The sequence below is a fragment of the Aulonocara sp. 'chitande type north' Nkhata Bay genome, linkage group LG10 (genome assembly GCF_057382095.1).
Source record: "Aulonocara sp. 'chitande type north' Nkhata Bay isolate Kocher_YH1m ecotype deep benthic linkage group LG10, A_spYH_male_GT1.1, whole genome shotgun sequence".
NCBI classification, from domain to species: Eukaryota; Metazoa; Chordata; class Actinopteri; order Cichliformes; family Cichlidae; genus Aulonocara; species Aulonocara sp. 'chitande type north' Nkhata Bay.
The window spans coordinates 24,785,856-24,801,417 of record NC_141353.1 but is presented as its reverse complement, the minus strand read 5'-3'; the positions used below and the strand labels follow the sequence as shown (position 1 = coordinate 24,801,417).

The 15,562-nt window shown below is 37.4% G+C and overlaps 1 protein-coding gene across 1 annotated transcript; it reads left to right on the top strand.

Annotated features, from left to right (window-relative positions):
- Nucleotides 1–4,773: 4,773 nt before the first annotated feature.
- Nucleotides 4,774–8,058, top strand: LOC147320960 (uncharacterized). The gene is made up of 6 exons (XM_086307533.1): nucleotides 4,774–4,938; nucleotides 5,178–5,235; nucleotides 5,491–5,811; nucleotides 6,216–6,482; nucleotides 6,862–7,639; nucleotides 7,916–8,058. Exons 1-5 carry the CDS (start codon nucleotides 4,819–4,821, stop codon nucleotides 7,176–7,178), a joined length of 1,083 nt encoding a protein of 360 aa, XP_086163659.1. The 5' UTR covers nucleotides 4,774–4,818; the 3' UTR covers nucleotides 7,179–7,639; nucleotides 7,916–8,058.
- Nucleotides 8,059–15,562: the final 7,504 nt, after the last annotated feature.

Sequence of the window (15,562 nt, the reverse complement as noted above, 5' to 3'; positions counted from 1 at the left end):
AATTAAAATTTTGTTGTATTTTCAAATGCAATGATAATAAATGCTTTGAAGCTTGTTGACCAACATTTAGATTTCCAGTAATATTTGTACAATAGTACAATAAAATCTGTGCTCTCCTCATGTTTTACATAAATCTGTCTCAAAGTGTTACATTTATTCTCTGTATGTATCTCAGCCATACAAACCATTACGTTTAAGTCAAGCATAATGTAGAAAGGGACAACGCTGTAATAACCTTGCATTCCTTTACGTGTATTAGTTGGTGATTAGTGATAATTCTTGTGATGATCTAGTAAAAGCTGTAGCCTTTAGTAGTAAATGTAAAAACGCATAGTATCAGCACTCATCACATGGTGGAGCCAAAGTTTTTACAGTTAACTAAAAGCAATAAAATGCAGAGCACGTGATCTGCAAGATCTTGTGAAATTCACTAAGATTTAAAAGTTTGATTTGTAAACGTGGAGACAAATCTGTAACTATGTGCACAGAAAGGTGTTATTTATAAGACAATGAATGTTTTTCTGAAACTGCTGAGAATAAAGACAAGCCATCAGTTGCAACTTGCCCATTCATTATACTGGCTCTCAGTTTTACATATGAGTTTTGCTTCACTCAAATGTTTATACATAAATGTGTGTGAACAGACTTTTCTTAATCTCTTGACATAAATCCGGTTCGTGCTGTCTGCCACGCAGTACTTCAGAACATTCAGACATTAGTGTGTCTGTAGCAGAGTCACTGAAAAAGGAAAGAGTTGTGGCTTTAATGTAATGTGGTTTTCACACCAGGATGTTAACTGATACTTCCTTTTGCTTCTTTTCCACAAACTTTTGTGATGCAGACTATAGTGATAAATGTACATTGCAGGACATAAAAAAACAAAGTAAACAGTTGACATTAATCTTGTGAGTGATGAAGAGCACAGGTTCAGGCTGTCTGCCACGCTGTGGCAGTGACTTAAGCCTATTTTAAGACATCAGCTACCTTGTGCAGTTGGTGTCAGGCAGTCACAGGCACACATACTACATGGGATAAATGATATGATATGCAATTTTTGTGTTTTCATAAGTATCTATTACAGTATCTTTGTTTAAAAACAATAAACAAAATTCTCCATCATCATATTCTTAACAGAACTGAAGCAGGAGTATCTAGAGGGTTCAGTATCTAACAGGCAGCCATAGTGATTACCTGACAGCTGCTTACTGGGTGAACAGGTCTGCTGGTAATGCAGTTAATATGAGACTTGGCCTGCATCATTTTGACCAACCGTCGATGGACCAACTGTTCGTGGACTTTAGCTCAACTTTCAACACTGTCATGCCAGACACCCTTTACTAGAAGTTCACCCAAGTTAGTGTGTCCACCTCCACACATCATCATTACTTGCCGCCAGGGTTTTTTTTTTTCCCCCGCTGCTCCTCTTCCTCTACACTAATGACTGCACCTCAGGACAACCATCTGTGAAACTCCTGTAGTTGACGGATGATACCACCATCATCGATCTGATCCAGAACAGCAACGAGTCTGCATACAGGCAGGAGGTGCAGTCAGAACCACCGGAAGCTTAACCTGTACAAGACTGTGGAGATAATATTATATTATTATTATTATTATCCTAGGTTGCGGTTATGGCTGTTAAGGTCTTAGTTCTTAGGTTTTGTCAAAAGGTTTCGCTGTGTTCCATGTTGTGTCCACTCTGTGCCTTTCTGTCCCACATTTCAGGTCTCTGTGTTCTGTCTCCCTGGTCTCTATCAAGTTTACATGTCTAGAGTTCAATCAGTGTGTTTCCTGTTTTACTTTGAAGGTCCATGTCTCATGTCAGTGTTTCTAGTTTTGCTTCCCTTGTCTCGTCCAGTCTAACTACTCCCAGCTGTGCTTTCCTTCTGTGTCTCATTTTCCTCGTTATACCTCGGTGTATTTAAGCCCCATGTTTCTGTTTGTCAGTGCCTGCCAAGTTTGTTTTGTATATTCAAGTTTAGTTTTTCTTGTGTCCAGCATTAAAGCTGCCATTTTGAGTTTAAGTTTTGCCTCTGTGTTGAGTCTGTATTTTGGGTCCTTTTCTGCCTCCCTGCACACAGACCTTGACAGATCCACCTTTTCACTGAGTTTCAAGTGGTCTTCATATACTGTATACCCTAGGCCCAGCAGAGTTTGTACTTCTAGCAAGTTCAACCTGCCACAAGAGCTGTTGGCCATCTTGTACACTGCCATCATCCAGTCTGTCCTGTGCACATTAATCATTGTCTGGTTCAGTTAAGTCCTGACACAGGACAGGGCCAGACTGCAACAGACAACCAGGTCTGCAGAGAGATCACCAGTCCTGATCTGTACACATCCAGGGTTAGGAAACAGGAAGAAAACATCTGCAGACCTCTCACATCCTGGACATAAACTGTTCAAATTCTTCAAGCTGCCACTCTGTGAAATAACCCACTGTTATCATTTGTACTATTAAGATGAATATCTAAGGTTCATCCAAAGTTGCACTATTTGTCATTTATGCCCAATTTATAGTTTGTTATAGTTTGTCAATATCCTGGCATCTGGTAGGAGATATTGGTTCATGAAATCAATAATAGTGTGAAACAGCTTTGTTCCAGAGGCAATAAGGCTGCTAAACTCACTGTAACATTCACAAAATAAGCCATCTTTTATACATATTTATTTTTAATCTTTCCTTGTGTTTATTTCTTTGTGTTGTGTGGTCTCCATGTTGCTCAGATCCTGGCCCTGAGAAACACAATTTTGTCCCAGTGTATTTGAAATATGATTGGAATTGGAAAGGCAACATGCAACTCCAACAATCTCCATGAGTGTACGTGAAAATCTTCAGCAAAGTATTGATTAGTAGCTTTAACACTCAAAAGTGCAACAGAAATGCTCCTTGGAATGTTAGCCTTTTGAAGTGACATGGTTTTTTTTCTTTTTAGATAGAATTGTATTAATCCCTTGGGTCGGTTCCTCTGGGAAATTTAGTAATTTTGTACCAGATCATTTAGCTAGTTTTAAGGTGCTGTAATCACATTGCTTTTGAATTTATTTCATCTAATATATCTGTGTGTGTGTTCTTTCTTTGTGTCTTAAAATAAACATGTTAGTCCCTCAAATGTTTATACATAAATGTGTTTGAACAGACTTTTCTCTATCTCTTGACATAAATCCTGAGATGAAGATCACAGATTTGTGCTGTCTGCCTTGGAACATACATGTTTGTGTGTCTGTAGCAGAGAAACTGAAAAAGGAAAGAGTTGTGACTTTAAACTAATGTGGTTTTCACACCAGGGTGTTAACTGATTTAACTGATACTTCCTTTTGCTTCTTTTCATACATGTTTGTAATGCAGACTATAGTGATAAATGTACATTGCACGATATAGAAAAACTAAAAACATAAAATAAACAGTTGACATTAATCCTGAGATAAAGAGCACAGGTTCAGGCTGTCTGCCACGCTGTTCTTTAGTATAAAGCACCAGGTCGTGGCATCAACAGTAAGTTAAGCCTATTTTAAGACATCCGCTACTCAGTGCAGTTTGTGTCAGGCAGGCACAGACAGACATACTTGATGAGATAAATGATATGATATTCAACTTTTAGGGGTTTACATAAGTATCTAGTGCTATATCTTTGTTTTAAAAGAACAAACAAACAAATAAAAAATCCTCAAAATAATATTCTTAACACAACTTGGAAAAGGAGTATCTGGACAGTTCAGAATATAACAGGGAGCTATAGTGATAGATAGTTACACATTTCCATGATAAATAAGAAAGTGCACATAGTATGTTCATAGTGTCAATGCAGAGCTACACACCAGGGCCACTGCTTCATCCACGAATCTGTTTTGGTGTTTGGTTCAAACTGTATAAGGTCAGAGCAGCCTTTATGGACCTGAGAATCACCAAACGCTGCAACTCTGAAGTAATTTGTTGTGATTGTGTTTCTTTTTTGAGGAACTGATATAACAAGGGATGATTTAGTTGTACTTGCTGTTGAAGAGTTGAAAAACTCTGGAGGCTTTCAGGACTCTTAGTGTCAATTTGTCTGGTCCAGCCGCACGTGACACACACACACAAATGTTGGCATGCACCACCAGCTGTTCATAGCGAGCACTACAGGCTAATCGGATATTAAGAATTAAGTGGTTTATCTGCATTTTTTACATCCAGTTCTCATCTATTGCTCAGGTTATTGTGGCTCCTTGTCCTGGTACATGTAAATGAAAAGTACACAAAAAATAAGAATGAACATTTTTTAATAATATGAGAGAAAGGGTATAGCAAAGCATATTGTTAAATCAACATAAATATCAATTGAAATCAATGTAATGCTCAGTAACTGCATTCACAATAAGTCTAGTACTTCTAGTACTTTAGTTAAGTAAAGAGAGATTCTAACAATGAATTCAACATGATTCTTTTGATCAACATAGTTCAATTGGCAATTTGACTCTGATTGCCAATTATAAATGAATTCCCAGTGTCATAGGAATTACGCACGACTCCTCTGAGCTTGGATAGAGCTCTGAGTAACGTGAAAGAGGCGAAGATTGGGAGGAAGTGTTTTGAGTAAAGGAGTCTGGAAGGGAGTATGACAAATATGGAGTGAGATTTAAAACACGTAGACTGGAGGCTGATTGGCTTAAAGATGGAGGGCAGAGAGATTATTGGTACAGACCAGTGATGTCAGCAATGAGCTTGATAGCGTGACAAAGTGGAAGTGGTGAAAAGCAAATACTAGCCAGTGAACACTCAGGTAGTAGACAGATGTATAGTTACAGATCTTCCTTATTACGCATAAGCTTCATTAATACTCAATGCAAATAACTTCTTCCATCATTCTCGCCGCACAACTGAAAAACACAAGAGCGTATCACCCAGGTGCCAGTGAGGAATTCACAGGCAACAAACTGCAAAAGAGACATATTTTAAATGTGGTGAGTGACTTCTTTGACTGTTGTCATGGCATGTAAACAGTTGGCCTATATGCATGTATAAACTCCTGTTGATCTACTATGTAGATAATCCATACACACATAATCTATATTATCCAAGTGAAGTGTTTATTAAAGTGTCTATTTCTAGATACAACTGAATTTGGCTGTACACTACACATGCACAACACGAAATAATAAATGTCTTTGTTGTTTCTGATATTCTGATTTTGTCTCAACAGAAAATGATTTCGATCTACGTGATCACAGTAGCTTTGGCAGTGACTGCTGTGGGACAAAGTACGCATCAACCTTTTAATAAACTAAGCGCATATTTTGAAGTCATTCATAAAACAATTTTATTAAACAATGGAATAATGGAATTTTTGTCATTTTAGCTTATTATTTAATATGTGGTCTGGTGTTTTTAGGGATATAAGTTTTGTCAATAATGATAAACACAAATGTTTTATATACAGCAATTTCTATTTATTAAACAAATGACATTATTAATTTCTATTTTTGCATGTCTTTATTTATTCATTTTCTTACCAGGGTCTTCAGAATGCAATCTAACTGAACCTGGACCCCAGACGTGTTTTGGAGTTTTAGGAGAACCACTCGTTTTTTACATACCTACTAAACCACATATGAAGACAAGCTTGAAAAAGAGTACAGAAAAATTTTTAACCTTAATAAATGATACATTAATTAGTCTCAATGAAAAATACAAGGATCGTACTATAGTTTTCCCAAATGGTACATTGAAGCTCGAAAAAGCAACAAAACATGACTCTGGAGAGTACAGCATGGAAAAACACAGTTCTACTGACGGTGTGTTATTTCACACAGTTAACATCCATCTACATATACTAGGTAAGACTAAAAACATATTCTCTTCAAATTTATGTGCAGTAACATAAAAACAAAATGTGTTACAGATCTAAAACCAGAAATTAAAAAAAAGAAAAATACATTTTATTCATCTTGAAAAAGGATGAAGGTGTTAAGCAGTGTGTGTCAGGTCCAAAATTCAAAACCTGTAGTTTGTTAGACAGTTTTTGCAAATACGTACATGAACAGAGTTTTCAGATTATGCTGATCATTGTTATTGCTGGTGGCTGTACATTATATGAGTTGTCAAATATTGATTTTTGTGCACACATTTCAAACACATGTGTACGCACTTATAAAGATTATATAGCAAGAGATGATCTGGCAGTTGATCTTGTGTTGCAACTGGTACTGCCTCTGTAAGTGACTATATGTTTGTCTTTCAGCTCCTGTGTCAGAACCAGCTGTTATGCAGATGTGTTTGTCACCAAAACAGATGACAGTCAGCTGTTTCTCTGAAGGAGAGGAAGTAGAGCTCATTTTGTCTTTGGATGATAAGTTGTTGATACAGCCTACAGCCAACAGTACAGAAAACAACAGCGTTTCAAATGTTACCATCAACTTACCTGGTCAGCTGATGGGAAACCTGACATGTGTTGCTCAAAACATTGTCAGCAGAGAACAAACTATCACCCACCTTACAAGCTGTGCAGGTAGTGTTCTTTAATGTATTTTATCAAATTAAAAGTTAAGAAAGAAAATATCTTCAAAATTGAAAAACACGCTATATTTATTTTGTCATTTTGTTGAGCAAAATGTCTGAAGATTTTGCAAAATTTGCAATCTGCATTTTTTAAATACATTTTGTGGAGACCTATATGAACAAACTTCCTGGATTATATTCATAATGGATCTTGATATATATTCTTTCATGCAGTATTGCTGGTTATTTATTGTATTTTTTCAGACACATACATAATACCTAGTATCTACATGTATCTCTCATTTAGGTGTACATAGGCCTTACAGTTTGCAGTGCTGTCAGTGAATGTTATATTGCAACTGACACTGCTGACTATATTTGTCTTTCAGCTCTTGTGTCAAAACCTGCTGTATCTCAGGTCTGTTTGTCACCAGAACAAAAGACAGTCAGTTTTTCCTCTGAAGGAGATGAAGTAGAGTTCATCTTGCTTTTAGATGATAACCTGTTGATAAAAACCCAACCCAAGATTGCAGAAAACCACAGCATTTCAAATGTTACCATCAGCTTACATGGTGAACTGATGGGAAAGCTGATGTGTATCGTTCAAAACAATATAAGCAGAGAACAAACCATCATCCACCTTATAAGATGTGCAGGTAATATAAAAAATGTTATACTTAAATATTCATTTATTTTATATTTTTAATTTTTTTTTGTTTAGTTTATGTATTTATAGGCATTGTTCTAAATTAAGTTATTTATGTAATTAGAACAATGTTCTATAGACCAGTTACTTTACAGATACTGAAACATAAATTGCAAGTGGCTTGAGGCCTTGAGGCATTGAACAAACCGTCATCCACCTTATAAGCTGTACAGGTTTGTATTTCATGGAAATATAAAAAGTTTTTATCTATAGCTTCCACCTGTATGGATAGGTTGGCTTTCAGAAATTTAACAGTCTGCTGTATTAAAAGCAAGGACAAATCTAGTACAGCGAATTGTTGTAACTCTTTATGTACCATCCAGCATTTACATGATCTCAACTCTTAAAGCATTCATATTTGATTTTTCTAGGTACAAATTCTCCAGTTTCTGTGGTGATTGTGGTTGTACTAACAAGTGTTGCCGCTCTACTTCTCACTTTACTTTTTACTGTTAATAAAGGTAAGAGATGTTATCTCATGTCTTTATTTGTCTCTCTGAATTCTGAAAATTAACAAAAACTTTGTCAAATCAGTATGTATGCACATATACAGTATATTAAACATTAAAGAAAGTAATATAGTAAAGCAGGAAAATTATGTTTGATGAATTATTTCTGTTACATCACTACTGTGCGGTATGATACTTTAACACTTGGACTGTTTTTACAAGCTTTTAATGCATCATTAACATGATGTGACGACACCACATTTACATTTCTGTTGTTACTTCTTTCAGATGTTGCTGTAAATAACATTTTTTACTCCAAAATTGTATATGAAGAAAACATCACTCACACAAAGGCCACAGCCAGATGAGGGAGTCAGTCTGAGGGCTTTCTTATTTGGAGGAAACAGTGCGAACCACCACGCCACCATGCTGCGCCCATACATTATTACTTATTTACAAGTCTGCACATTTATAATTTTTATTCTTTTAATAATGTTTTACAATTTTGCTTGGTAGTGTATGTTTTGATGTGTATGATAAAATATAGTTCATATGAGATATCCTTGGATATTAAAACAAGGCTCTGGTCAGCAGTGTTGGTGCTTTGCTTACATTGTGTTTTGTTTAGGAAATGTGAGCCGTGCCTCAAGCATCACAGCTACTCTTCACAATGTGACCTTAGAAACCACAAACTATATCCTGTTTTCACTGAGCTGCTAAACCACCACTGCTGTAGCTGCACAGAGGTCAGTGTGCAACTACAGAATCGGTATCATGCATAACAATGGCTTGTTTGTTCATTATTACAAATCATAGTAGATGATCCATAATAATAAATGCTCACTCATTCTTATGAAGCAACAATAAGAAAAACATGAAGGGCACACGAGGCAGCTGGCAATGAATTTACACATTATCCTGTTTCATTGTAGAAAGAACTCTAATTGACTAAGTAACATTTTAATTAAAATATTTTATGTGACACAAATGCAGCACTGATAGGAATGTTTGTTGGTTGTTTTATCCATAAACGTTATTACAACAAAAGCAAGCATAACAGATAAGAGAAATAATGCTGCATTTTACTTAATGCACAAGTTGATTTTTCTTTCTTTTTTACATTTTCTTTATTTGTATTACTTTATCATTATCAATTGGTCTGTGACAATCTGTAATGTTGGCTAGTACAGGGAAAGAACAGTGCTCGAAAAGCTCACGGCCCAGACGGTGTGTCTCCTGCCACCCTCAGACACTGTGCAAACGAGCTGGCCCCAGTGTTTTCTGGCATTTTCAACTCCTCACTGCAGGCATGTCATGTGCCTGCCTGCTTCAAGTCCTCTACCATAATCCCTGTCCCCAAGAAACCTAGGATCACTGGACTAAATGACTACAGACCCGTGGCTCTGACATCTGTGGTCATGAAGTCTTTTGAGCGCCTGGTTCTCTCCTATCTCAAGACCCTCACGGTCCCCCTCCTGGACCCCCTGCAGTTTGCATACAGAGCCAACAGGTCTGTAGATGACGCCATCAACATGGCCCTACACTTCATCCTGCAGCATCTGGCAGGAGGCTCCGGTCCATTCGCACCAGAACCGCTCGCCATAAGAACAGTTTCTTCCCCTCTGCTGTTGGACACACGAACAATAACCGTATGACTGTTCCCACCACTAACACATGACCCTACGCTGTGTTCACTGCATCATTCCATGTTTGGCACTGATCACCACCTGCACTCATGTATATATCATGTATATATCTATCTATCTACTTAGCACTTTTAATTCTTATTCTCATTTTTATTTTCATGTCTATTTAAGCTTAATTTATAACAGTATGTTTGCACTGAAGCACCGCAGCAATTTCCTAATGTTGTAAACCCGCTCAACATTTGGCAATAAAACCCTTTCTGATTCTGATTCTGAGACAAGACGAAGCTTGATTTGCATTTAATGCAGTGATCAGCACTGACCACATGATGGGGCCAAAAGCATTTCTATTAACTAACAGTGTGAAAGTTTCATATTAGATACAAACAGTAATGATAAACTGACAGTGTGTTTTACATTTGCCTGTTTTTTCCATCTTTAGTGCAACATGGCCTTAAATACATTTGGGTAAAGTGTGCTGTTCCTGTAAAAAATAGATATTCTAGTTGATAACTATTTTTTTAAAGGCTTAAATGGCATCAACCATCAGTGACAGCTCTTCATGTCAGTTTTTTTTTTCCAGTGGAGTAAAATATTTACCACATTTTTTTTTCTTTCAAGTTCATGAAGGAAAACTGTCATCTGTCACTTGTCGGGTTGAAGGAAGTAACTGAGAAAGAAAATGGACAGGATGGCAGAGTTTAATGGGTGAAAATTTAGCGTACATAATTTCTTCAAACTCACTCTCACATCATTATTTACACCACAGAACACTACAGTTGAAACCACATCCTTTTATTCCCCAGATGTTAAGTCATCTTGTCTATATTGAGCCAGCACTCTCTTTTTTTTTTTGGTTGTTCATTTCTTTGTTTTGTCCAGGTTTTCTTAATATAGTTTTTCATTTTCTTCAATACACGTACATTTTCTCACTTCTCATGTATATCAGAGTATCCCTCAGTACTTTTCTGTTTTTTCATGTGTTTAAATGTAAAATACAATTTACAAAACTATTATATTTCATTCACACTCATCTGTACATTCCATGAAGTGACCTAGTCTGCAAAAAATCAGCATCTCCCTTAAATTCTTTGTACCTGTTGACTGAGAATTCAACATATCTGCCATGGAAAAGGATTAGAAGATTGAATTAGAAGATTTTTTATTTACTTTTTACAAAGACATTTTCTGAGGATAAGCAAAACATTGCAATGCATTGGGGGGTTCTCGTTCTCGCTAACGTCCAGCATGATTTCTACCAGCTTCCACTGGCTGAGACAGAGGTGAAGGATGGGGTTTTGTCACTTCTCAAGCTTCCACTGATTCAAAAACCGGCTAATTGGATTGTAGCTTATAGAAAAAAAAAAAACAAGCCAACAAATAAGCAAAAAAACAGGAGAAGACAAGCCCCCAGAAAAGCTCCTGCTCTGTAGGACGTAACAAAGCACTTTACCATATACAGATGACATGCACATAAATATAACCAAGCATGAGTGAGAGCAAAGTGAAATATGAAAACAGTACTGAAGGAGAAAAAATAATCAAAAATGCAAAAATTAAAATAATAATGTAATTTTTTGAAATTACATTATTATTAGGAATTTAAATACACTGCTCAAAAATTATTATGTTTTTAAATGAAAGATTATTTAATTTAAAAAAGAAAAAAAAAATCACTTCCTGATCAGAGTATCATTTGTATGAGACACTGTCAGTGTGCTGTTATATAACTCAGGTATTTTTTAAGGCCTGACTTGTTGCATTGATGCCCATTGCTTTACTGTCCTGTTGGATGTGTAATGTCAGATCCCTTGTATCCCTTTCTCTAAAACACAAGAGGTCTGATTTGATGCCTCTCAGCCTCCTGGCTAATATTCCACTGCTTCCAAGTCCTCCACCGTCCCCTGTGTTTGCTGAATACAGTGATTCAAGGTGTATCAGCCCACTGCCTCATGAGGTTCCACTGCCTCCAAGTCCTCCACTGTCCCCTGTGTTTTCTGAATACAGTGATTCAAGGTGTATCAGCCCACTGCCTCATGAGGTTCCACTGCCTCCAAGTCCTCCACCATCCCCTGTGTTTTCTGAATACAGTGATTCAAGGTGTATCAGCCCACTGCCTCATGAGGTTCCACTGCCACCAAGTCCTCCACCTGCTGATGCCTGGCCTCAGTCAAAGGACACTCATAAGGTCCTGCATCCAGATCTAAAATATGACCGTTCTTCCCTGGACGATGAAGTGGCCTTTTTCATGTGTCCCACAGAAAAGCCTCCTGGTGTAACCGCTCTTGATGTTTCACCACATCCACTTTATGAATTTCCACACCTTTCAGAGAAGAGATGCCTCAACTTATCTACTGTTGCTTTCCTTTGTCTGGATGATTAAAGATGTGTTTGTTGTAATAAAATAATTTTTGAGCAAATACATGTTGAGATGATTTGGTTACTTATGATGGTTATAATTATTCAAACAGCATTATTGCTGATAAACTTTTTCTACTCATTTTCTCCATGAGCTATTTAGATGTCTATTTTGAAGGTCCATTCACATTATTATTAAATATGCTTATTCTCAGTAGAGTATATAGCTACATCTGAACAAGGAATAAATCCATTTCTACCAGATACTCATTAACAAGTTACCTCAACATGAACCACTTAAATAAAGCAGGCATTAGTGGAGTGCACAGATGGGAAAAAATGACTACATGCCAGCATTTACCCACAGACAATATCGGATACCGACTTTTTCCTTAGGTCATGTGGAATAATGTTTAAGATGTCCCAACTTTCTCTCCTTGCTTCTCTACCCTCTGTGTTTTATGGGGTGACTGCAGGAGAAAAAAGGAGGGCTTTCCCCTCTGCCTTACACCCCTTCTTTGAAAACATGTGGCCTGGGAATAATTGGGTTACAACTGCAGCAGACCAACGAGTTGGCCTTGATTTGGAGAATGACTCCATTTACTTTTGTCTGACTGCCTGCTGCTCCCACAGCTGCACCTTTTATCCTCTATTCAGGATCAAGATTTTACTGTATATGCCTGGCAGGCAGCCAGATGTGAGAGTGGAACACAGACTGAGCATTAGTATACAGGACTACCCTATTTCTAAATATTTTACATGTATTCAATTATTAAAGCATCACTTTGTCTCAATTCCATTTTTAAAGTTCAAACATCATCTTTTCACACCTGTAGTTATTTTAGTGCCCCTGAAGTCCAAGAAGGTCTTACAAAGTGACTTCTTTCTACTCTACAACAAAACAAAAGAACAGTGTTCTGATGGTCACCAGTGATGAAGTTTTTAAATTTTTAAAAATGTGACTCACTAAACACTAAATCACACTACATTTAGACTAAAATATGATGAATTAGATTAGAATTAGAATTAGATTAGACATGAGTCTCATTTAACCCTTCATGATTCATGAATATGCCCAGGACTGCCATAATGAAAGAACTGGACTTGAATGTGTGTTTATGACAGGGAGAAAACGTTCATTAATAACATGTTCTGTCTGCTGTTTAAACAATAGCTAATGCATTAGTAAACCTTCCCTCCAGGGCATTAAAAAGGAACATTATTTTGTTTTCATGGTCACCTGGCAACAAACTTTGTCTGCTGATTGGACCGTTCCATATAAGGACCATCAGAGGCCAAGGTGCAGAAACCGGTCAGCAGATATTATCAGATCCTTTCTGCGTGTCTGTTACCACAAGTTGAACCTTATGAACTGTGGCAAGGTTTCCTCATGCCATCTGTCTTCTTTATCCAAAACTTTTCCACCAATCAAAACAGACCAAACCTTTTCCAGCCCTCCTCCCATTTCCCATTTAGAACCCAGTAGCTGTTGGTTTCTTTTCAACTGGGAATAGGATAAAGGAAGGTCAAGGTCTCTGAGCAGTGTAATTAATGTGAACTCATTCATTTTTGGAATAAGCAGCAGCTGGGCCTGCTTAGTCTCAGTCAAATTCTCAGGGTCAGTCAAACAATGAAGGCTCTTATCTTCAAACAAAGCCTCCTTAGTTAATGAAGTAAGTAAACACAATGAGACACACAGCTAAAGCTACTTCAAGATTCAAATCTAAAATATAACTGAATTAAATGAATTATACAAAAATAGCTTTAGGGAAATACTCAGTGAAATAAGGTTGCTTTAAGTTTGTCAGAAACACTGCACAGCTTTGCAGCTTTGATAACTTTTCGTGGTCACTATCCATCCTGAATAGCAAATTAATTAACTGGTCAAGTAAGCATTCATGCCAGTGTGGAACACAATAAATCCAGTGTAATCTCTGTCCAAAAATGGAACCCTGTTTTAGTGCACAAGCAGACCCTTCCAGAAAGTGTCATCTGGAATTTCACAGTAATGAACCAGCGCTTGAACCCATGTTCCAAATCGTTGGCACAGTAGGCCAGATGAAATAGTCAGTTGGATAAGCCCACACAAGCACAGTGCATGCACAGACTCGCAAATGCACACAGGAGAAACAAAACACATGTACATGCTTATATACATGCGTGATATGAATATAGGCCCCAAATCCAGTTTCAGTCATTTTGTACACTATCAATCTCACTCACTCACTCACTCACTCACACACACACACAAATACACACAAAGACCTCCTTTCTGACCATGGAAACCATGGAGATGCCAAGCAAACAAGCGCTCTCATTTGGCTGCCCAGCGGCTGGCAGGCAGCTTGTTGGCCTGTGTCTGCACCAAGTCACTGTGTCAGATGTGTGATGGGACACCATACAAGCCCAATTCAACCATTAAATTTCATTACTTCATTCATGGGCGCAAAGTTAACTTAAATTGATCCACTTACCTTATAGGTACTTTATTAAATGAAAAATTGAGATGGGGAGATCTGTATTTTTGTCAAGGCAAGTATTAAACGTAAGTGTTTTGGGTATCTAACATTGTCCTTGATGCAAGTTTGTTGGGTCTGTCGACGAGGAATGCATGTGCTTACAATTAACTACATTTCTGAGCTGGGTTGAGCTGATCGCTCACATCCATGCACTGTTATGTTGTGTTTAAGGGTCACAGGGTTTAATTGGGCTATTTTCATACTTTGTTGTCTAGTTTTAGCATGCTCTCTTATTCTATAACATCACAAACCAAATTTCTTAGTGTCTGCTGCAAAATTACAACATCATTGTTGGAGGGAGGCTATTTGAAGCATTTTAATTTCTATTATTGTTGTCAGCTGTTGATTGTTTTTGGTTATATAAGATGACTTGAGGCAAAGCTTGACATGATGATTGTGGATGAGAAATGTGGCGGTATAATAATTATGGTATAATTCTTGGTAATAGGACTAATGTTGGCTTTTAGGAAAGAGCATGGTCTTGAAATTAGTGCTTATTTTCTCTCTCTCTCTTGTTTTTTCTCTTTGACTGCTGCAGATGGTCACATCTTTTTTTGTTGTTGGTGTTTTTGTTTTTTTGTTTGCAGATGATCACATCTAAATAGCCAGGTTACTTGTACCACATATGAAGAATGATTGGAAAAATGTTGGACTCTGGGCCCTGGAAACCTGAATTGGTTGAGCAGCTGGACCCCAGTACAACACACACATACAATGCTGGGTAGGTGTAGGTGGATATTTTTTTCAGCAATAATTCACGCTTGCTGTTTTAGAAGTTACAGTTTCGTAAACTGCCCGAGAGCTCCCTCTACTGGCTGCTTTGTATTATTGTTTGATTACTTTGAAAAAAGCAAAATAGAGAAAGCGAAAATTCCGACATGGCTGAACGTAATGGCGAAGTATTATTGTTCTAAGCGGATATGGACCTTAAAATGTTGTTGCTTTGTTGTCTCTTTCTTTTGTTTAAAATGGTATGATAATTTGTACATTTAATTGAGTATGAACGTGTTATTTTGCAAGCTTGCTGTAAGCGTGTATCAAGCTAGTTTACAATGTTAGTTAGCTATTACAATATTTTATATGATTTCAGTTTAACAATCGTCAAATAGAAGGTCAGAGGCCATTCTTCAAAAACACAAAAAAGAAAAATACCTTATCTCGCTTGTCTTGCTATCTAGCTGGTGAAAACTAGGAAGCTCAGGGCGATGACAGCATACTTGTGCTTTGCAGCTTTTCAGCCATATTGCCTCTGGCTCAGTTCTCACCTCTTCTCTGGTCCCAGCAGGCCAGTAAAAACAGGGAAAGCACGATTAGTTGATCGATCCCAGGTGTCCTGCCAGCATCCTTGGCAGTGCCCCCAACCCCAGCACACTATCTCTTCCCTGTTGTGGAGCTGCAGACCACACCTCACC